At 50.2% G+C, this 20,798-nt stretch overlaps 4 protein-coding genes across 5 annotated transcripts in view; 3 read left to right on the forward strand and 1 right to left on the reverse strand.

Moving 5' to 3' along the window:
• LOC109295093 (pre-B-cell leukemia transcription factor 1-like) overlaps positions 1-2,254 on the forward strand; it is a 112,854-nt gene extending 110,600 nt beyond the window's left edge. For both annotated transcript variants that reach the window (XM_019513757.1, XM_019513750.1), the window contains exon 9: positions 1,428-2,254. In XM_019513757.1, the coding sequence (XP_019369302.1) occupies positions 1,428-1,520 (93 nt within the window). In that variant the 3' untranslated portion in view covers positions 1,521-2,254. The remainder of the gene's footprint in view (positions 1-1,427) is intronic.
• Positions 2,255-3,869: 1,615 nt separating this feature from the next.
• On the forward strand, positions 3,870-8,626 carry DSN1 (DSN1 homolog, MIS12 kinetochore complex component). The gene is made up of 10 exons (XM_019513802.1): positions 3,870-4,045; positions 4,244-4,576; positions 4,894-4,967; positions 5,173-5,245; positions 5,442-5,529; positions 6,119-6,178; positions 6,431-6,502; positions 6,854-7,001; positions 7,614-7,701; positions 8,428-8,626. Exons 1-10 carry the CDS (start codon positions 3,916-3,918, stop codon positions 8,532-8,534), a joined length of 1,173 nt encoding a protein of 390 aa, XP_019369347.1. The 5' UTR covers positions 3,870-3,915; the 3' UTR covers positions 8,535-8,626.
• Positions 8,627-8,891: 265 nt separating this feature from the next.
• Positions 8,892-13,045, forward strand: MVB12A (multivesicular body subunit 12A). Its single transcript, XM_019513814.1, has 9 exons — positions 8,892-9,041; positions 9,138-9,224; positions 9,307-9,403; positions 9,798-9,924; positions 10,004-10,135; positions 10,821-10,927; positions 11,462-11,526; positions 12,156-12,212; positions 12,366-13,045. Exons 1-9 carry the CDS (start codon positions 8,907-8,909, stop codon positions 12,426-12,428), a joined length of 870 nt encoding a protein of 289 aa, XP_019369359.1. The 5' UTR covers positions 8,892-8,906; the 3' UTR covers positions 12,429-13,045.
• A 97-nt stretch (positions 13,046-13,142) lies between these two features.
• The window catches only part of ATP13A1 (ATPase 13A1), a 30,501-nt gene continuing 22,845 nt past the window's right edge, over positions 13,143-20,798 (reverse strand). Inside the window, exons 18-26 of the mRNA XM_019513791.1 lie at positions 19,468-19,667; positions 18,970-19,066; positions 17,996-18,177; positions 17,339-17,453; positions 16,756-16,952; positions 16,170-16,312; positions 15,312-15,423; positions 14,442-14,585; positions 13,143-13,575 (exon numbers count right to left, since the gene is read on the reverse strand). Of these exons, the coding sequence (XP_019369336.1) occupies positions 13,465-13,575; positions 14,442-14,585; positions 15,312-15,423; positions 16,170-16,312; positions 16,756-16,952; positions 17,339-17,453; positions 17,996-18,177; positions 18,970-19,066; positions 19,468-19,667 (1,301 nt within the window). The 3' untranslated portion in view covers positions 13,143-13,464. The remainder of the gene's footprint in view (positions 13,576-14,441; positions 14,586-15,311; positions 15,424-16,169; positions 16,313-16,755; positions 16,953-17,338; positions 17,454-17,995; positions 18,178-18,969; positions 19,067-19,467; positions 19,668-20,798) is intronic.

The following is a 20,798-nucleotide window of genomic DNA, read 5'->3' on the forward strand; positions in this document are numbered from 1 at the left end:
GGGTGTCTGGTCAGGTTGTGAGATTTGCTAGCAGCACAGATGCTGTGGCTAACGTCCAAAGACAAGACTCCACTGCAATAACGGCACGCAGTGCAGTTTACTCACGGTTAAACATGGCTCATTTCGAGGGTGGGGAAAGGGTAAACCTGTCTACTGGGTCACGAGGTTCCAGTTGGGCCCCCTTGCATTCAAAACTGCCCTTCCGGACAGCCTTGAACCCAACCTTAGTCTCAGACCTGGTCAGTGGCTCATTTCTCAATTCATACTCTCAATTCACACAAGGGAATTTCTGCGTTGAGGCACGAGGTTCAAGAGCATCTCTAGTCTCAGCCTTGGTCAACACTTATTGTGGAAAACACTCACACTCTGAGTTTCCACCTTGCACCCTTGCTTTCAAAGAGCACACAGAACAAATCTGTTGTCTTCGGGGCGGCTGCACAAGGTTTCCACTCCTGGCCTCAGAGAGACCTCCTAGTTCTTTACAGAACTTAACTCAGTTCACACGGGGAAATACTTTCATTGACAACAGCAACACAGAGTGTTTCACCTTAACTCTTTCTACTCACAGTTACTACTAATGCAGTGGGTCTGACAGTTCTGGGAGAAAAAAAAGTTTGGATAGGGTGAGCCTCAAGCAGTGAATCAGGAAGACACAGAGACAGCCTCTCACTGAAAAGCCCCAGTAGAGATTTCAAAAGGTCTCTTACCTTGGTTTGGCGCCAGGGAGAGATGTCTGTGCCCCAACTGATCACTCTGGGCTTCTCTATCTGAGTCACAGCACCAAATTTTGGAAGAAATCAAACTTCGTGTTGTGGTTGAATCAGAACTGACAGAGCCAGCTTTTTTTTTGTTTAGGGCTATACTGTGATTACAGGGAGGATTCCGTACAGGAAGGGGAATTGCCCACTTGTCTGTTTCAAAGGATTTCTCAAACTCTGTAAGTTTACAAGCATATTTATACTTTAGACAGAGAGAGAAAAAAATACGACCTTGGACAGTAAATCACTGATCTAACACACACACAGACATACAGACAGTTTACTTAAAGAAGAGTGAAACATTGTGCTTATAGAAATAGTTATCAGTTTCTGGTTTCTCAGAAAATAAACTTAAGATCCATACACAGGGTAATATATCAAGACAAAACAAGGCATGCAGGATTCCTTATCTCAGAACATTTAACTGAAATAAGCAGTATCAGCACCTCTGGTCTCTGTCTGTTTTCTTAGTCAAGTTAGGAGCCGGGTTAAGTTTTTATTACCACAGTGGCATCTAACTGCACTATGTCCTGCCTAAACTAATGTTTAGTTCTATATTTTCATAAGCACTAATTCCCCTTCAAATGTGGTAATAGGAACATAGATGCTCCTGGATCCAAGTACCATCTTAAGGCTTTAATGATATGTTTTTTTCCACCTCCCCTCCAGGCTAATGGCAGCTGGCAGGACACTACAACTCCTTCATCAATCACGTCACCTGCTGGAGACCCTGGAAGTGTTAATTCAGATGCATCTAATTAAGTTTTTAGGACCGATTGATGAGAGGAAAGAGGTCATTAGTGTAATTTGTCAATGTTGCTTTTGCCAATATTATAGTTTGTACAACTTGACACACAGCTAATTACCTCAAAACCCTGGAACCAATAGAAGAAGATTGTGATTTCAATGATACCTCTCTACCTCTCAGCCTCACACAGTTGAGTTCTTGATTCTGCCCATTGGGATGTGAAATTGTTTTAAAAGAACTTGCTTCATTTTCCTAACCAAATTCATTTTTTAAATATCAATTTTATGGTAAGAATCTGAAAAATCTCTCTTCTTCTAGGACTTGGCATTTGTCTCAAGTTTTCCAGTTTAAAAAGAATTGACTTATTTTAATTTCCATAAAATTTTTTTACTATGAAACTTCTGTTCTAGTTGATAGATACTAACAATTAAACCCCCTGTATTTGTAATTGTATGCGTTCTCTGTATTGTAATTTTGTATAGGAAAATAAGCTTTTCTTAACTCAAGTTCATTCTGAACTAATTAACCAGAACAGAACACTGCTTTACCAAAACTTTCATTGGACTTTGCTCTTGAATAGGAACTTCCATCTTTTGTGTCATTTCATATAGTTCGAATTTAATGTCTAGTGTAAACTCTGACTTCCCTGTGAATAGATTTTTGTGCATTTACAAAATGTTAAGACAAAGTCCATCATTTTCAGTTGAAATTTTATCAAAGATAATAAACTTCCAAAGCCTTTTTCCTTCCTGCCTTTTTATCAGCCTTTCCTTAAACCTTAGGGGCTTACAAATTAGTAGCAGGTAATTTTGCAGCTGTTTCAAGAGTCAAGAAACCATCATGTGTGTGTCATAAGAACAGTAGAAGTGCTGTGCTTCATCAGATCAATGGTCCATCTAGCCCAGTTGTAGGGGTAGATGCTGTGGGGGGGGGTGATGAACCAGGTAGCTCTAAAACAAGTAGTTTTCACCCTTGTTCAAAGGGATGCACGAATGAAGAACGTACTTCTGATTTGATCATAGTCGTCTTTCACAGACCCTGTAGACACAGTCTGTGTACTTCCAGGAGTTTGTGAACCACAGGTTGAAAACTACTGCTCTAGCTCAGTGTTTCTCAACCTGTGGGTTGTGACCCAAAAGTGGGTTGCAAGAATCTACGAATTGCGAACAAACTTTAAAAATGGATTCTGCTTTTTAAAGGAGAAAAATATGGGAAACTGACTTTTCCCTTGCAGGCCATCAGACTTCCAGCCTGCAAGGGGTTGCTTGGGGCTCACTATGCCCCACACCCTCCCTCCCCTCCCCCCCACACACTAGGGTGCTGGGGGGTGGGGGAGGGGCAGCAGGTCAGGAGTGAGGGGCAGTGGTTCAGGACTGGTTGTAGTTGTTTACAAATGGGTCCTGGTACAAAAAAGGGTTGAAAACCACTGCTCTAGGGAGATCTCTCTTCAGCATCTCCTTTGCCTCCTCTATATATTGGTTCAGAGATGTCAAAGGAAGCATCCCGAAGCTGTTCTGTTCAGCAGCCATAAATCAATGCATCAATCCATCAAGCACGGATGTATCCAATCCCTCTGTTCATTGGGCTCTGGTGTCCTGGGGGCAAAGCCTTCCTGAAGGGAACTGTGTGTTGCATAAAATAGAAAAAATCTTGTTCATTTTAAACCTGCCCCCAGTGCTCACAAGTTGGGAGTGGAAGAACAAATTCTAGTGCCTCCCAGGGCAGCGGTTCCTGGGGAAGCAGCTGCTCTGGTCCCCTGGTCCTGGCCTATCTCTGCCCCTCTGCGCTGCTGTTTGTGGGGAGCTGTCGGAGCTGTGAGGCTCCCCAGTCTTTCCAGAGCAGTTCTAGCCAGCTTGCAGCCTGGCACTGGGTCAGTATGGTCAAGTCTTAAATATGAAATGATCATATTGGAAGCTGAAAATTATTGCATTTGCTGAAAAAACGTGTACCTTGAAATCGTATCCAAATAAGTAGTCTTTTACATAATATTGCTCACTGTCTCTGTCTGGTGAGAGAACTGGTTCACCAAAGCTGAAGCATTTCTTTATTTCGAGGCTAGCAGGGTAAGAAGGTGCTGAAGCAAACCTAGAAATAAGTTAAGACTCCCTGAGAATGACTGGAGTTTGCTGCATCAGTGAGCTGCCTCAAAACGTATTGTACAGCGTGAGCACTTTTATTGACCGTACATCGTACAAGGGTTGAAATAATCGTACACTTAGCAACAGCGCTGCCGTTCTGCCCGCGGCAGGACCACACTTCCCAGCATCCCCAGCGGTGCCCAGAATGCCCCGCGCTGGCTCAGCCTCCTCTCACCCCAACCCTGCTCTTGCCAAGCTCGCGGCTGGCGCATGCGCGGAGAAGTACGGGTCCCGGCAGGCACTGCGGACGTTTGAGCGAGGCGCGGGCGGGATGGAGGTGGTAGCTGCTCAGGAGCCCGGCCGGGGTCGCGGGGCAGCAGGTGCGCTAGAGCCCGCCCTGAGCACTCCCCTGGGGGGGGGCGGCGGCAGCGGCAGCGGCAGCGGCAGCGGGATGCCCCGAGGTGAGGCGCCGCGCAGCTGCGGCAGAGCCGGGAGCCCGGGCTCCGACCGCAGACTTCCTGCTTGGAAACCGGGGCCGCCCCGCGGGCCGGAACCGACACCATTGGTGTCGGGTTCAGGGCCCGAGGGCGAGTCCCATGGGAGGTCGTATTCGCCCTACCCCCTGGCCCGGTGATGTGTTGGTTGCTTGTCTCTCGTAGGAGGCGAGGCTGGGGCAGAGGGAGCCGAGCCCTGGGGCTGTTCGGAGCTACAGAAAGTACCGAGCCCTGGAGCTGCAGTGAGGGCACGAGCGGGCCCCTGTGAGAGGGCAGAAAGGAAAAGGTCCTGGTCTGATCACAGCCCCACCATGGGCAGGCAGGCGCCCAGTCCCAAGCAGGCATCGCCCTGGAAAGGCAGTCCCAGGAAGGCCCTGGCTTTTGGGTCGCCCCCCTCATCCTCCAGGTCGCGAGTCACCCGTCGCTCCTGGCGTCGCTCCAGTCTGAAGGGAACTAAGCGCCGGAAGTCACTGCCTCCTTTTCACCCCGATGTGACAGGTATGTGCTGCCTTTTTTATTGTGAGCAGACTGATGGGAAACTTATGTGAGAATCTGGGCCAGTAGAGCTCTGAGTTGATAGGTGTAGTATTTAAAGCGTGAAGGGACCAGCTTGGCCCTGAAAGTTGCTTCATTGTGGACTGCATTGGCTGTGCCCACACTTGAAAGTTAAATGTTCTGCTGCAATGAACAGTCTCCTCAGTCTTGCTGATGTCTCTCGAGTGCAAAAGCATGAGTCCAGGTATGGACTATTTCAGCTACTCGCAGCTTGGGGTAAATGCTACCTTTTAAAAAGTTTTGTATTTACTTTTTTTTAGAACTGAGCAAATCAATCAGCCTGGATTTGCCAGGGACTGACAGACTTGCTGAGCTCCTGCTGTCCAGTTTTCAGGTGAGGCTTTAGTTCTGTACGGGGAGAGGAGAAACTTTGCTGTAGTGCTTTTTACTCTTCCTCCTGTTGCACTTGGCTAAACCACAATTATCTTCCTCTTTTTATCAGGTAGCCTAATGAAAAGCTACTCAATGTCCTTTGAATAGCTGTTCTTTAAAAAAAAAAAAGGGGAAAAAAAGGATATTGCTTTTTTTTATTCTTTCAGTTTTCTGCCCAGAAGCTGGAATGTGCCTTGATGCAGACTGATGGGTTCAGCCCTGAGGCTTTCAGAGCAAACAGTGAGTCTCCTTGGAATATCTTTAGTTCTGCATTGGGAGAGTCATATCTTCTGTTTAAGATGGAAAAAATGTTTTTGGGAAGCAGCTGAAGAGCTGTAAGTCAGTAGAACACCAAACCAAGCATTGATTGCAGAGTTAAGCTTCATTCTACTGAAGCCTGTGGAACTGATCACTAAACTGTCCACCTCATTTGCAGGGAACTCAGTTTTAGAGGAGCTGAAGCGCTGCATAGAGAGGTTGAAGCTGGATGGAACGCTGAAGAAATGTACAGAGGAGACTCCAGGGTAATGACGTGTCTCCACGGTCACTGTGTTACTGTCCCATGTTGGAGTGGAGGTTCTAGTTTAGCTCCTGTTCAACTACCTTGCACTGCAGCACATTAAACTAATCAAAGTTCTGCATCTATAAGCAGTAAGAAGCTCATATGGATGTTGAGGATGATAATGATGTGTTGCAGGATTACAGTCTTTAGTACTGGAATGTTTTAATTATGAGTAAAGGTCTACAGGCTAAAATGCCACAACACTTGTCTGCATAAGTCATGTGGGAACACTGAGCTCACAGCCCCTGAGAGTTCATGCTTTGGACAAATGTGGGGACTATAGGTGGGTCAGTCATACATGTGTTAAAGACAGAGAGAGAAATCTGCTGATACGGATAGAAAATATTCATTGGAGTAGTTGGGGCACTCATGTCTGGAGTAGTACTAGACTCATCCACAAGTGTGTGCTTGATTGTATTTGTAGTCTGTTACCTTATGCGTTTGTGCAGGCACAATGCAAAAAAACTAAGGAGTCATCATGACCCTGTGTGGGTACAAACTGCCTGTTATACCTTTTGGATTGTATTTCACTTTGTGCTTGTGTGTTTTAGGGTTTTGTCGGACCCCGCGCTTGGCGAGTCATTGGCCCAGATTAAGGAATATATAGCCAGGTGAGATTAAATTGAGTCCAAGCCTAGCTTCGTACAGTTGGATACAGATGAGCTTTTTCTTGCAGTTTTCTGGATTGTCACTGAGCCCCTTGTGTAAACACCAAGTTGTGTATTTGAAATGAGGGGAGAATGCTATCTATATAGGAAGAGAAGCTTGACATAGGACTAACACACTAAACTCTCTCAAGAACCCAGCAAGTTGGTCTTTCTCCCACACTTAATCTTTCTGTCCTCTTTTTGGTCACTTTGCAGGTTTTCTGTGGAGTGTCAGTCTTGGGATCAGCTTGTAATAAGTTATGAGAAAATGGCTGAAGAAATGCCCAGGTTAGATGATTATCCTGTGTCTTATCCTTCTCAATTAAAGAAAATGAGATTTAATACTGAGAATCTAAGAGGGCTTTAATTTGACCCTTTGAGTATTATTGCAATATTTTAAATTACTTTAAAAAATCTTTGGCATTTGGGGTCACCTGTAAACTGTGTGCTTTAAGTGTAACTGAATGTACATGGTCTCAGCCCACAGTTACACCTATGGGATAACAGGTTCAATTAATCTGCTGCCAGTCATGCCTATGCCAGGCTTCATGGAAACTGGACACTTAACATTATGCAGTGGTTCAATTTGTTCTTTGCTGTTTTCGTGGTGTTTTTTTTGTTTTGTTTTGTTTTTTTAAGACAATTGGAGAAGTGCAAGGCAAATGAAGAGGAGGTGGATCCTGCTGATTATTTAGGATCATCTCAGGCTAAGGTTATCAACAGCAAGCCTGACTACCAGAGAATATTAGACAGCCAGAGTGAGGTCTTTGACTGCATGGAGCTCGTGGTGAGTTGCATCTCAGTCCCTGTAACATAGTATTAATTTACCACTTCAAGGGAAATGGAAATAATGGTGAATTATTTGGTAGAGAAGTAATCAGATGTTGATAGTTGGTGGAAAGGGGTGTGGGTAGGGGGTTGGAATGACAGTGAACTAATATCACTGTGTGGGTACATCAGTGAATTAACTAGATTTCACTGTACAGAGATAACACATGTATTGTATATTGTTGTGGAAACACCGGATTCTCTTCTCGGTGTTAGATCACTTGCCTTTGGAAGAGACAGAATGTGGGAGCTGTTAGAGTACTTTTGATCCTTTGAAGAAGGGTTGTCTTCTGTACTCTGCAGCATGGAATTTTAGCACAAGGGTCATTCACTGTTTACAGACAAATTCTCCAACAACAAACATGAGAAAGCTGTTGCTCTGTTTTATGATTCAGTCTGTGTTACACACCTGTATGACAGGTTTAAAAAAACCCATGAACATGTTAATTGAATTAATTATTGATGCTTTGGTTTAATGTTTGCTTATTCATCTAGTTCATTAAACCATCAAAAGCTTTGCTTTTCTTTTGTGTTGAAAGTTTCTCTGAAGTTTCCCTCTTGTGTTTTGTAGCTGGATGAAATGCAGATGGCAGTGAAGTTGTTGCAAGCATTCATGAGAGACAGTACCCAGTACCTCCAGAATTTATCAGAACAACTTGGTAAGGGGCTGTTTCTTCTATGGGACAGTACTTGCTGCTTGTTCATTGAATTCAGAACTGGCATTTTGCTCAGTCCAGCAAACACTGTCTTATGTGGCATTAAAAGGTATTGGGGACTAAGGATGATAGAACAATTATTTAACACAAGATTTATTTATTTTTATTATAGCTCTTAATCCCCCTTTTTGTGGAGAAAGGAGGGAGAGGATAGGGTCTCTGTTCAAGTATATGCTTCCTACTGATTTGTTGTGCTGGACAACCCTAGGATGTCTATACCATCAGTAAGCTAATATTGGAAGTTAGATGAAGCACGTCTATAGGTTTAGTTGAACATTGTGCTGCTTGATACCAAGGTGCTTCCATGCGACCTTGAAAAACATATGGCACTTCTGAACACTGCCTGTTGAAACTATCCACATCAACCTGCTGCCTGGTGTTCTTCAAGCCAAGAATTGGCAAAATCAGCCCTCAATTTTTGGGTATTGTACTAGGTTTTTAGGAGGAAGAGCTAAGAGCAACTGGTAGTCTAATGTTGGGGTTTGTGGAGGGGTACTATCAAAACAAAATCTGGGCTGTAGAGATGGGGAAACTGAGGCCAAGCGAAGGGCTGGGGCAGGTTTGGGGCCTTCACCTTGCACAACTGGTGGTGAGGTGCTGCGAGTTCCTGACTTGCACCAACCTGGGGCCAGTCCCAGGCTGTGCTGCTCACGGTGACTTCTCTTCCAGCCTCAAGAACCTTCTGCCACTTGGAGAACTCGCCTGCGCGGAAGCTGCTGGGGGGGCCCAGGAAACAGCTCCATGGTGCTGGGATCCAGCAGCCACCTGAGGGCTGAAGGCAGGCGCTGGGCGGGTCGTTGCTGCCTTTGCATGCCCCTTCCGGGATCTGGGGCAGCAGTTGCGTGGGGGTTACAGTAGCCTGCGTCTGTATCGGGTTTGTCCGCGCCGGGCCGGGCTGTGAATAAAGCTGAGGCTACGGCCGCTGTAGCGTGGGCTGCAGTGCGAGGGAGGGCTGGGGCGGCTCAACTGATCTGCGCATGCGTGCACGGCTCAGGCCCGCGCCAGGTATTTTCCGCTTCCGCCTTCAAATGACGTAGCGATCGTCCTGCATGGGAACGTCTCATTGGCTGCAATAGCCGTCCATCACGTTGGGGGAGCCAATCGCAGGGTGTCGCTTAACTCAGAGGCCAATAGGGGCAGAAGGGCGTATGAGGTACGGGGGCCCCGCCTCCCGCCGCGAGGAACTGCAGCGGGGTGCAATGTCGGCGTCGGCGGAACCCGTCCCACTGTCGGGGGTGGCCTGGGCCTCCAGCCCCGCCGCGCTGCCCGCCGTCTGGACCCCGGTGAGCAGCCCCGCCCCTAGCTTCGCCGCCCGCCCGGTGGCGGCCTCCCACTAGTCCCGGGGCCTCGCTTGACCGAGCCCCGCGTCTTGCCCCCAGATCCTGAGCACGGTGGAAGGCGCCGCCGCCAACTTCGGGAAGGGATTCGGGCAGAAATCCAGCTACTACCTCTGCCAGAGCTGCCAGGTGAGGGGGGGTGGGGCGCGCCTGAGCGAGGAGCCGGGACCCTGGCGCGGCGGCCCGTGCCCAGCCCCTCTGCTCCCCGCAGGCCGGCCCGGGGGACGTGGTGGCGGACGTGCAGGTGCTCGGCGAGAGGACGGCGCTGCCCGCGGGCTACACCTACGCGCAGGAGTTCCTGGAGCCCCGTGAGTCTCCCGGGCGGCTGCCCTGAGCCCACGGCACTCCCCATGCAGCAGGCGGGAGCCCGGCCCCCAGCGCGGGCACCGCGATTCCCGGGCTCACCTGTAGCCCGCAGGGGCCGGGAAAGCCCCGTCAGCGATTCCCGGGGCCCGTACTTAGGACCAGCTCTTTCCCCTGATGGGAGTAGGATTTTGCCACCGCCCGCTGCTTTAGGAGCTCAGTCCTGCTCCTGCTGGGAAGCTACTGAGACGGCTGGTATCGGTACTGGTCTTCCCACCCTCAGGAGCCCTGCGGGGTCCGTGCGGCTCGTGGGGAGGGTCGCCGGCAGAGCCAACCCCCACGCGCTGGTGCTTTGCAAGTTCATATGGGCAGTGACACGGCCCCCTCGCTCCCCCTCAGGAACAGCAATCTCCAAGAAGAAGCGCGTGTGCGTGAGGCTCGTGCCCGTGGGCACAGCAGAGCTTGTGGTATTTGACATCAAGCTGAGCAGCAAAAGCAAAGCAATCCCACACTATGTGAAAATCGGGTAACAAGCTGCCCCCTCCCCTTCTGCTGCCCCTCAGCACTTGCTTTCTGTGGCTTCAACATGCTTTTGTCTTCTTTAGAGAAATCGGCAGCTTTGCTATTTGGTGTAAAAAGGGACATGCTCCTAAACCCAAGCCCCTCCCCAAGCCAAGAAACATCAGTCTCACCCTGAAGCAGCTTTCACTAGAAACAGCTGAACCCAACCAAGCCAAGTGAGTGTTTGGGGCCACCTCTGTTTTTATTGACATGCTCCTGCACTGCGATTGTGTCCTGGTTGGTTAGTGTGGCCTCAGCTTGGTTTGTTGTTGTGCTTTGCTTGTGCTCTGTGAGGACAGCTGTAATATTAAGCTATTTTAAAGGGGTGAGGGATGGGACACACTATTAGCTGAATTGATACGATCCTTTCAGGAGTTTGCTCAAACTGAGCAACCAGCTTTAAAGTTACAATGGTTTACTTTCTAGATACAGTAGGTGAGCAGTAAAGTACTGTGCATTTAAAATCCTTTAACTGTTTATCTAGTGAGGCATAAGGGTTTAGGGAAGTACCTTACACTTTCTGTGCACAAAGAGGAGACTTCTTGTCCACAGGAGTACTGGAAGCCCAGGTTAGCATTGCTTTAAGGCTCTAAGCCAGGGCTGGGCAATTATTTTGGGCGGAAGGCTGTTTACTGAGTTTTGGTAAGCCATTGAGGGCCACATGACAGGCAGCCAGGGGCAGATAAATATTAATTTTCTTAATTCTGGGGGGGCCCACAGGCCAGACAGAATGGCCTGGTGGGCTGCATTTTGCCCACCCCTGCTCTAAGCAGAAGAAGGCATTTGTGCCACAGAACTGGCAGATAAAAACAGGTGAAGTCCACAGGATTTCACAGACTTAGTAAAGTTTCTGCTCTGCAGGGTGGAGTTCCCATCAGAGAAATCTGCCACTCACTTTGGCTCAAAACACACATCTCTTAAGCGACATGACTCCATTTACGAGGCCTCTAATCTCTACGGCATTTCAGGTAAGTGCAAGTCACTCTTGAAACCAGAGGAGTTGCTTAATAGACCGCCCCTGTCAGTCTTAGTCATCTGTGAGCAGGAGGCCTTCTCATGTCAGCTTCTCAGTGCAGCTGCATACTTCAGGCAGAAGTGATTGTAAGATGGTCTTCATCTCTTGCACACTACAGCCTTTCACTCGGCTGGGATGTCTTTCCTTGGGGCATGCTGCCTTCTGGTGTTTGGGTGGTAGAGTTGTTACATGAATCTGGCCAGACTTGCTCTTGCTGCTTCAAACCCTTTGCTAGTTCAGAAGTTAAGCACTGAAAGCTTACCTGTACTTCTGCCAGGAGACTGATGTCTCAGTCAGGCTGGGCCTCTTTCCTCCCCTCCCCCCAGGTTTCCCCTACAGAAGCAGTGTGGATGTGCTGTACTGAGCTGCCACATATCCCTTCCCAGAAGTCAATCACTGCTTGCTAAGAAGACTAGCATGGAGTCAATGGCAGGTACTGGGGCTCAGACAGTAGCAGCTTGAGTCTAATGAGCATCTCTCTCCACAGCAATGGATGGAGTGCCATTCACATTACACCCCAAATTTGAAAGCAGCCTCACTCGTGGCACTCATGTGAGTATTGCTACAGGTTAGCACAGCTGCAGTATCCCTGGATCAGCATCTAGTATTGTCCAACTCCATACATGCCTTTCAGAGCACTCAGGAATAACGGGCTCGGAGGGACCACCAGGATCCCCAAGCCCAGACCACAAGACACCAGTGACTAACAGACAGGGCAGAACCTTTGAGGCTTTTGCCCTAGACTAAGGCCCTGCAACAGCAGGTGAATCATGCTCAGATGGTGGTAGATGAACCTTGCCCTATGTAACAGGAAGGGGAAAAAGGGATGTGAGTAGGACAGTCAGTCAATAAACTGGTCTGACAATCAGGGAGTAACTTGGAGCAGGACACACTGGCAATGCATGCAGAAGTTCTCAGTCCTTTGGGACATAGACCAAGTTGACTGGTTCTCCTCATTTGAGCTGTGGCTAATGTCTTGGGCTTGAGGGAACCCAGTTGTGCATCAGAGGCAGAGGAGAAGCAGGCAGTTTCTTCTGCTGCCTGCAAGGCTCAGGGAACACAAAGCAGGTCAACTGAATCCAAAACAAATGACTCAGCCCTCAGGGGTGAAGCAGCAGGGGTGGGGGGCGCTTGTGAAGAACACACAAATGCTTTACCTCTCGTGGTTACCTCTCTTCCAGGCCTTTTCCTTTTTAAATAATCTGAACATCAAGTCACTTGCTGACATTGAGAAAGAGGTAAGGACTTCAGGACTGAGCCCTACTGCCTCATTGGTAACACACTGGGGGAGGAGATTGGTCTGACAGGGGGAGCAGCTGGATCTTTATGCATGGCAGCCCAGTGCTGGCCCTGGTATTCACAAAGCTTGGCTTGTTCTCTTTCTGTTCCAGTACGATTACACTTTTGTAGTTGAAAGGACTGCAGCTGCCAGACTCCCACCCAGCATCTGCTAACAGCAGAGATGGCTCCAAACGTGGCCAAGATCTGACCCACTGAGGCTGATGTCCACAACCGCCGTGTTGTACTTGACTCTTCCAGATGAATAGTCCTGTGCCAGACCAAACCCTCTCCTCTGCCTTCTAGCCTTGTACTTGTTAGAGCACATGGGTCTGGATCTGTTTGGTGCTCCCCTGTTTAGCAACTTCTGTAAGATTTTGTTCCCAGGCTAGTTGTTAGCTGTAGCCTGAAGAACACTAGCCTCTGACCTGCCCAGGACAGGGTGGGGGGAAGAGCATGCTGACTTAGGCTAGACATCCTGTGCAAGGTTTCAGGATGGGTTTGCCCATGTGTTATTCCTTTGTACAGCAAGGGGTCATGTTGCCAGTGAGAGGTGTTGGCCCATCAGCATTAATCATTCTGATGGAGGTAAATGCACCTACACCTATTCTCCTCCCCCCCACCAGAGCAGAGGCGCGCATGGTGCGTAATTTCTTTTCTTTATATGGCAAAAACACTAAGCAGCCCAAAGGATTTGAGGCTGATACTTTCCTGCCTACAAATTAAGCTACATTTTTTTTGCCAAAACTTTTACAGCCTGTTTATATGCAAGTAAACAAACTGAGTAACCTGCTTTTCTCTCCTCCTTTTGTAACCAGTGTGCTCACTGATGGGGTTGCCTCAAACACCTTTCATGTCCTTAGTCCCCAACAGAAGAAATTCCAAACAGGTTTTAAAATACATTGATTCTGATTTAATTACCAAATGCTGTAAACGCTTCCTCAAGCGCGCGGGGCAGTACAAAACTCCCAACAGGCAGTGGCATGTCCTGGAAACATTATCTAAAAGTCAGCAGCATGCCCCTTGCAGTTGAGTGTTACACTGGGGTGGTTTCCCAGTGAATACGTAAGAGAGCTTTTCTGTGCCTGCTCCCAGATGAGGTTTAGAGTCAATATCCAAAGAATAAAGATTCTCCTTGCATCCTGGAAACAGGTCCTCCTGTGTTGTCCCTCACACCTGGCACTGTGGTAGGGGCTAGGACCGTGGCCTGTTTCAGGAAGGCACTTTAAGTTTTGCACTCCCCAGAAGAAACTGAAGACTTCGGTCCACCAACAAGGCAAGGAAGAAGTCAGCCAGCAAGACCTGAGCGATCACGATCTTGAACTGAGGGACCAGGAGAACAGGAGCTCAGATTAGTCAAACACAGTTCATTTTATCCATAAAGTGATAGTTGAATTAACTGTTTGGGGAATTTAGTGGGCTTCAGCCTCACACAAGTACAGTGAGTCTGCCTTTTGGCAATGCCAGGGATTGGTGGTAAGCATTTACTGTACCTTACTATATGGTGCACTAACAAAAAAGGAACAGATATGAAGAGTGACCTTTTGCTTTATCTGACCAGGACACTGGATTGCGATGTAGAAAATAAGGCAGTATTCCACCACCACTGCCTGCAGGGGGCTGGGCTCAAAAAGTGTAGTGACCCTGTGCTGCTGCATAAGCAAGAGTGCAGTGGTGCTGTGCTCAGAGCAAGGAAAGGGGAGAATCTTCTGCATCTTGTAAAGAAGTGATTGGGGGGGGCGTGTAAAATTAGACAGTTCTTGTTTAAGGCTATTTAAAACTACTAAATTGCTGTTCACGATGTGACATCTTAACTCACCCAGACAAGTAACTCTGAATTCACAGTGAACACACAGCCTTAATATTCCCTATGTATGAGCTCTTATCAAGTCAAAGGGTTTGTTCTGCCCTTGGAAGTGAGCTATTCATTCACAGAAGTCAGAACCCATACCAACTCCTGGAAAAATCAGCATAACAAACAGAGCCATCTGCACAGTGGTCCGTGATCTCCAATGTAATTAAAGCTTTGTCATGGGATTTTGCAAAGATGCCTGTGAGAGTTAAGTGTGCGACTTCTGGGGGGGGACACCCCAACCTCTCTCAGCCCATTCTAGAAGTCCCAGTGCCATGAAATTTCACAGCAGTTACCCCAGGGTGGGGGGGCAGTGTGTGGATAAGTCCTTTCTCACCTCTGTGGGGATTTCCACCAGACCAAACTGTTCACTGAATTCTGGCGAGGAACCTGTCAGGAGGCCCACAATAGCAAGACCTGAAAGGACAATGCTCCACAGCAGAGGCTTGTTCTCTCGCAAACTCTCCATGAAAGGGTGGCCCTGGAAAAAGTAACATGGCACCAAGTCACAACATAGGAAGAGACATGCCACACTCACAAGGTGCAGAGGGGGGCCGGTTTTCAGGACCAAGGTCTACCCAGGCCTAAGAGGGATCTGCAGGGCTGTGGAGCTACATCCCCATCGCACACAGGCAAATGCTAACTGATGGGCTCCTTCAATTGTCACTTCAAGCCTCACATGCAACAAGCAAGGTACCAGAAGCAGGAACACCCAACCACAGGACACATCCAGTGCCACAAAGTAATTGGTTAGTGTGTGACCCAGAGGACCCTAGGAGGGAGACTGCCCTCCACTATGGAAGGTGATAGAGCCCTCCCCAGTATGATGCAGGAAAAAAGTCCTGAGCAGAACAGCAAGACCCTTCAGCCACAATGCTCTGCATAAGTCCACCCTAATCCACACCTCACTTCACTGGCCAACATCTCAATGGTTCAGAAGGCAGAAGCCCTCTCCCTTCCCCCACAGAAGCAAGTGCCACCCAGAGGTGGAATTCCTTCTTGGCCCCTTCAGGAAAAGGCCTGAAGCATAGGATTATGACACCTGCTGCCTGCAAAAGAGCTCTCTTCTATATCCCAGCAACATGTCTCATGCTGATTGATGCCCTGTCCTTTTGCACCACCCCTCCCAAACTCCATGTGAGCTGCAAAGGTGAGGCTGCAGTCTGGAACTATTCCTTCCCAGGGATGCAGGTCATGTGCACCTCACCTTGTAATTTATAGCGAAGGTGGCCATCTGCATGGCCATCGACATGATGTAGACTGTGCTGTTCACCAAGCTGGGCTCAAACTCTTTGTACAAATCCACAAACTCTTCTTTCCTTCAAAGAAATGGAGATGTACCCCTGTGAAAGACCCATGGACCTGGCCTGGATTACACAGGGCCCTGTCCGTACTTGGATTCTACAGGCTAGAAGGGCTCTGGGACAGTATAGGCCACAGACCTTCACCCCCCATTCTCAGCATCATGCCCCTGAGCCAGAACTCATTGTGTGGGAGAGGCTGGCAGAGCAGGCACAGCTCACGAGAGCTCACGAAACATGGCCTTGTTTCAGAGCGGAGCGAAGCCCCAGCATTTTCTGTAGGGAGATTAGGACTTGCCAGAACTTTCTGCTGTGAAAGTATCTATCCAATTGTAACAACACAGTGCAGATTGACGAAAGCAAATGTCCTTTTGGAAGGAGAAACAACCTGCCCAAGCTGCTCCTCTCACCTCCAGCATGCCCAACTACAGGACATGTTCCCATTTTTCAGCAATGGAGTGACAGCACTCCATTTTTCAGTGGAACATGGTCCATACAAGTGCCCTAGTCTCACCCCAAAATTTAAAGTCTGAACTGAGCTTTGGCAAGTTGGCTACTTCCACCTATCTACTCTTAAATAACCTTTGGGACCATTTCCCTTTCCCCTACTGCTTAGAAGTTGAATCCGAAGTGGCCTGGGGGTTCCACAAGAAGGGAAGACAAAGCACCCTGATAAATGCAGGTCTGTCTGGCCCTTCCCTGCTCAGCCAGGGCTTCCCCACCCAGCCATGTGATGGCATTCTGGGGAAATGCACTTTACTCACTTAGGTTCACTGCGAACCTGCGCACCACGATACAGGTACACAAGGCTGAGGAAATGGACGAGGAACTGCAGCAGCACTGTCAGCACCGTGTACAGGTTGAAGATATTGGGTAATGGCCGCTCCTTAGAAAGAGTTTTCAGTGGCTGGAAACAAACAGGGGAATCAGGGTCTGACTGGAAGGGATCTGCACAGGGATGGCAGCATGGAACGAGCACAGCACTGGCTGACAGGACAGCGTGAGCCCTGGGGACATGCAGCTCTGCTGGTAAGAACTGTAGCCATGACACCATCTGCAGGGCAGCCCTGGCAGCAGTATATTATATGGCTATGGTCTGCACTGAACTTTGTACTGTCACTCCCACACCCCAGCAAATTGGACAGGGATCTCATTGTCAGAACACCACAGGTGGGCTACAGAAGGGTCCTCCATTTTAGCACTTTGGAAATGAGCAAGCTCCGGCTAAGCAGACGGAGGAGCTGCTTCAACCAGGCAGAGCCCTTCACTCTCCCCAACATGCTAAGCACCCCATTTCCATGATCCGGGGAACACCCCCCAGTCCAGGAGCTCCTGACTGGACTCCTGTACCTTTGACCTGGAGATGAAGAGGAAGCAGCCGGCCAACAACAAACCCTGCAGTGTCGCCTGGAAATCACTGAACTTCACCCCTTCTAGGTAGAGCACACTCTGGCTGTAGGCGAGGATCAGGGCATTCAGGGCCAGGATCTTAAACATCTGGAGCGTGGTCACCAGCGTGCAGCGGCCTTGCTTGATCACGTGGCAGACTGCAGAGAGATAGAAATGCCCTCTCCTTTCCACAGCCAGCTCTGCCGTGCAGCTGCCCTCCCCTCTGGGAGACAGCACAACTCATGCTCAGAGCCTGGTGTGCTTGGGTTAGAGGCTAGAAGATGAGGCTCTCCCTGCCCCTCAGCCACCACCGCGCTGCAGTTCTTAGGTTTGGCTGCTCCATGAGCTGTGGTTTGGGGCAGATTTCCCATGACAGTCAGGGTCTGAATCTCCCCTTCCCTCACCTCTGAGGTCACTTCGTCCTTCAAACTTGGACTGGTTCATGCCAGACTTCCAGGCGGGAGTGGGCAGTCATCCTGTATGCCTACACTCACACCCATGCCCAGCTGCGCACGCTCCCTTCCCTCCCCAGCCTGGCACTTACTGCACTGAATGGAGGAGAGCTTGGATGTGAAGGGAGCAGCGATGCTGGCATCACCCAATTTCACAACGGGCACATGATCATCTTCTAAGTCCTTCAGAACCTGGCTGATCCGCTCCTGCTCATCAGCACAAGAGAGAAAGGGAGAGACGTGCATGTCTTTAGAACAGGCTAGGAGACAGACATGCTCTAGGTCTGCCTGACCCTGCCCCCTGCCAGACCTCACCATCAAGGCAGCCGGCTGCCAACCATTAGATGGCTCAGGACAGATCCTGCATCATGGAAGCCAGCTGGCCGATACCCCCACTGTTCCAGGGAAGCACAGACAGGCCAAACTTGTGGCTCTATACAAGGCTGCTAGTTACAAGCAATGCAAATAACTGACTGCCATGAACGTTCCTGCTTGAGCTGGGCAGAGACCAGGGCCCCAGGGAGAGGAAATGCAACCCACCTTGGGCTCCACACCCCCTTTCTTCCCCCAGAGTTCTGAGGTACACCAAGCAGCAAGTGCAGTGCCCCACATTATGCCCAATACTTCCCACCAATAACGGTTCTGGACAGGGAGGAGCTGGTAGGGTGGTAGGGGCAGTAGGGGCAAAGCTGTTCCTCAAGCCCTAGGTGGCAGAGCAGGGCCCAGGCCTGACAGATGCAGTTACCGACCCGATGGATGGCCAGCTGCTCTTCTCTTTGGGACAGGACCCGGTGCTTGGCACCACGGGAGGTCGGCTTCACAGTGCCACTCCCCATGGCCGGCAGGGCAGGTCTCCCATCACTGGGCCCATCACGAGGCTTCCTCTTCCTCTCGGGCAGTCTCTCTGGAGCGTTTGCCAGCAGCGCCACCCCTGCAGGACCAAAATGTCAGCTGCAGGCAGCAGAAGAGGGAAGACCCCATGCTATGAGTCTGGGTTGGAAAGCAGAGCAGGAACTAGAAGCCAGGATCCCAGGGTCCCTATGTCCCACATGGTAACTCATATCCTCTCCCTGTGTAAACAGCTCTGAAATGTTCCGGTAATTCCTGGAGGCAGAAGGTAGGTGCTACCAAGGAGTCACTGCTGGGAGCAGCCATCACTGTGCACATACGGAACAACAGCAAGGCTAATAGCAAAGTGGAAGCAGGCTACAAGCCTCAGCTGGGTAGAAAGGACCAAAGTCCAGAGCATGTGATGTACCAATCCAATGATTCTGTGGGAGATGGCTTCTGACTGCTCCCAGCACGATCAAGCCTGCCTTGCAGAGGCAAACACCACCCTCCAGGTCTGAAAGCAGCCTCATGTGTAGCCTGAGGCTATGTGGGGTTGTTATGTGCATGCTGCGCTCCCCCACTCGCATCCCCTGCTCAAGGGCCGAGGTAGCTGGCCAGTCTCCACGAGGCTTTCCCAGGACATGCAGTTTGCAACCTGTGCCCAGAAGCACAAGCTGTGTGTTTATTTCACCAGTCCAGCACTTGCTGTGCTTTCCTGCAAGAGAAATTTCTGTCCAAAGGGAACAGGATTCACTGCTGACCCCTCCCTGCTGGGGGCATAACTACTGTGGGAAAAAGAATCATGAGCAGCCTCCAAATGCCAAATCCTAGGCCCAGAAGCTAACCAGAGGGGCATGTGCAAACCTCCTGTTTACCCTGTGCTGGGACTCACCCACATCCGCATGCTTCAGAGCCCCAACGTCATTGGTCCCATCCCCACACATCAGTGTGACATAGCCCAGTCCCTTCAGTGTGGTGATCACAAATTCCTGTGGGGGTAAAGGCAGCATCAAACACCTGTGCCTGCCTTCTCTGGCAGAAGCCTGTGTATTTGAAGGCAAGGGGCTGTGGCCTTGAGCAACACATCCTACTGGAGCCAAATTGCACTCACTTCCCATCCAGTCTCCCCACTTACATCACTTATGGGCACATGCCAGATGCTACTCTGGAGATGATAATATAGTTAATAGTTACCCTACCTATTCAAGCCTGGCAGACCCACTGTACTGCCTCTGCTTTACAGAAAACCCGTGAGCTACAAAGGGCTAAAGTGCCAAATGCCTAGGATTCTGGTTAAAAGGAACACAGCAGGGACTGAGCCCCAGAAGCTTATGGGTCTCCCTGGTGTGTGGATCTGCTCATGAAGCCAGGGGGCAGCCGTGAGCCTCACCTTTTGCTTTGGTGCTACTCGAGCAAACACCTGGATGCATGGGATAAGCTTCAGCAGGAGCTGCCTTCTTGCTGCCTGCAGGTATGAGAGACCCTCGCCTGTGATACACAAGTCATATTGTTGCGTCAACTCCTGCGGGGTGGGAGGGAGGGCAGGGAGTGCTACAGTGCCATCGATGGACTGCCACTGCCAGCTGGAGCCTGGAACAAAAGCATACATGGCATCAGCACAGGTGCTGCCAGGCACAGTTTGAGGTGGGGCTGCATCGGTGCCGTGCTCATGGCACTTTCTGTTGCTTGAAGCCCCTCATCGCTACAGAATGAAACCCTTCAACAGCCCTGATGACAGACACCCAAGCAGCTCCTGGCCCTGCTCCATCCCTTATACCTATCTACCTACGATGCACACGTGGACCCATCACCACAGCATCTGAGCACCTCAGCCTGGAATGACTTGGGAGCCAGGAGCAGGAAGGAGAGGAGGGATCCAGGCACACGTGTGTTCCACACGCACATGTGCCCCCTCCCCCTTACCTGACCTAAAGCGAAGGTGGACGCAGCAGCAGCAGAGCCAGCAGTGGGGGCAGCAGCAGCTGATCCCCCTAAGGTAAGTGGGCAGAGGGACCGGACGCAGCTGAGCCGGTAGGGAGCCACGCTCCCGAGCTGTGCTGTGCGAACACAGCAGAAAGGGCCAGGAGGGAGACTCCTACTAGGGCAGGGCGAAGGCACCGCACTAAGCCATAACAAGCAGCAATTCCTACGATGGTGTCGACACGGAGTGCTGCCAGGGCCCCTGCCTGGGGGGTGCAGCCTACCCGGGGCTTGTCTGAGGCCTCCGCCCAGACAGAGCCCATGGAGAGGCTGGCATCCCCCCACCCCCTGACCTGCAGGAGTTGCCCAGCAAGGCCCGAGGAGGCAGGGATTGGGGACCCCCACACCTGTCCTGCAGGTGCCTGCCTTAGGGCCCTGGAGGTGCAAGTGAGGGAGCTCCAGGAGATTAGCAGGCTGAGGATGAAATTGACAGCTATTTCCTTTCCCTGCAGGGCCACACACCCAAGGAAGAAGCACCTCAGGAAGTGTCCTCCACTGCAGAGTGGCAGACGGTCACCTCCAGAACTAGGGCTGCTCGTAACACAGCAGTACCAGTTCCTCCAGTCCAGCTGGAGAACAGGTACGAGGCCCTGGCAACACTGGAGGAGAAGAAAGGACAGGAGGCAACCAGAGCAGAAGCAACTCCACACTCTCCACTATCCAAGCAGGCCGATGGAGCTAAGCAGTCCCAGAGAAAAAAGCACTGAGTGATCATCATAGGCGACTCCATCCTGAGAGGTA

Source organism: Gavialis gangeticus, unplaced genomic scaffold (genome assembly GCF_001723915.1).
Source record: "Gavialis gangeticus isolate Ggan-Ray unplaced genomic scaffold, GavGan_comp1, whole genome shotgun sequence".
Taxonomy (NCBI): Eukaryota; Metazoa; Chordata; order Crocodylia; family Gavialidae; genus Gavialis; species Gavialis gangeticus.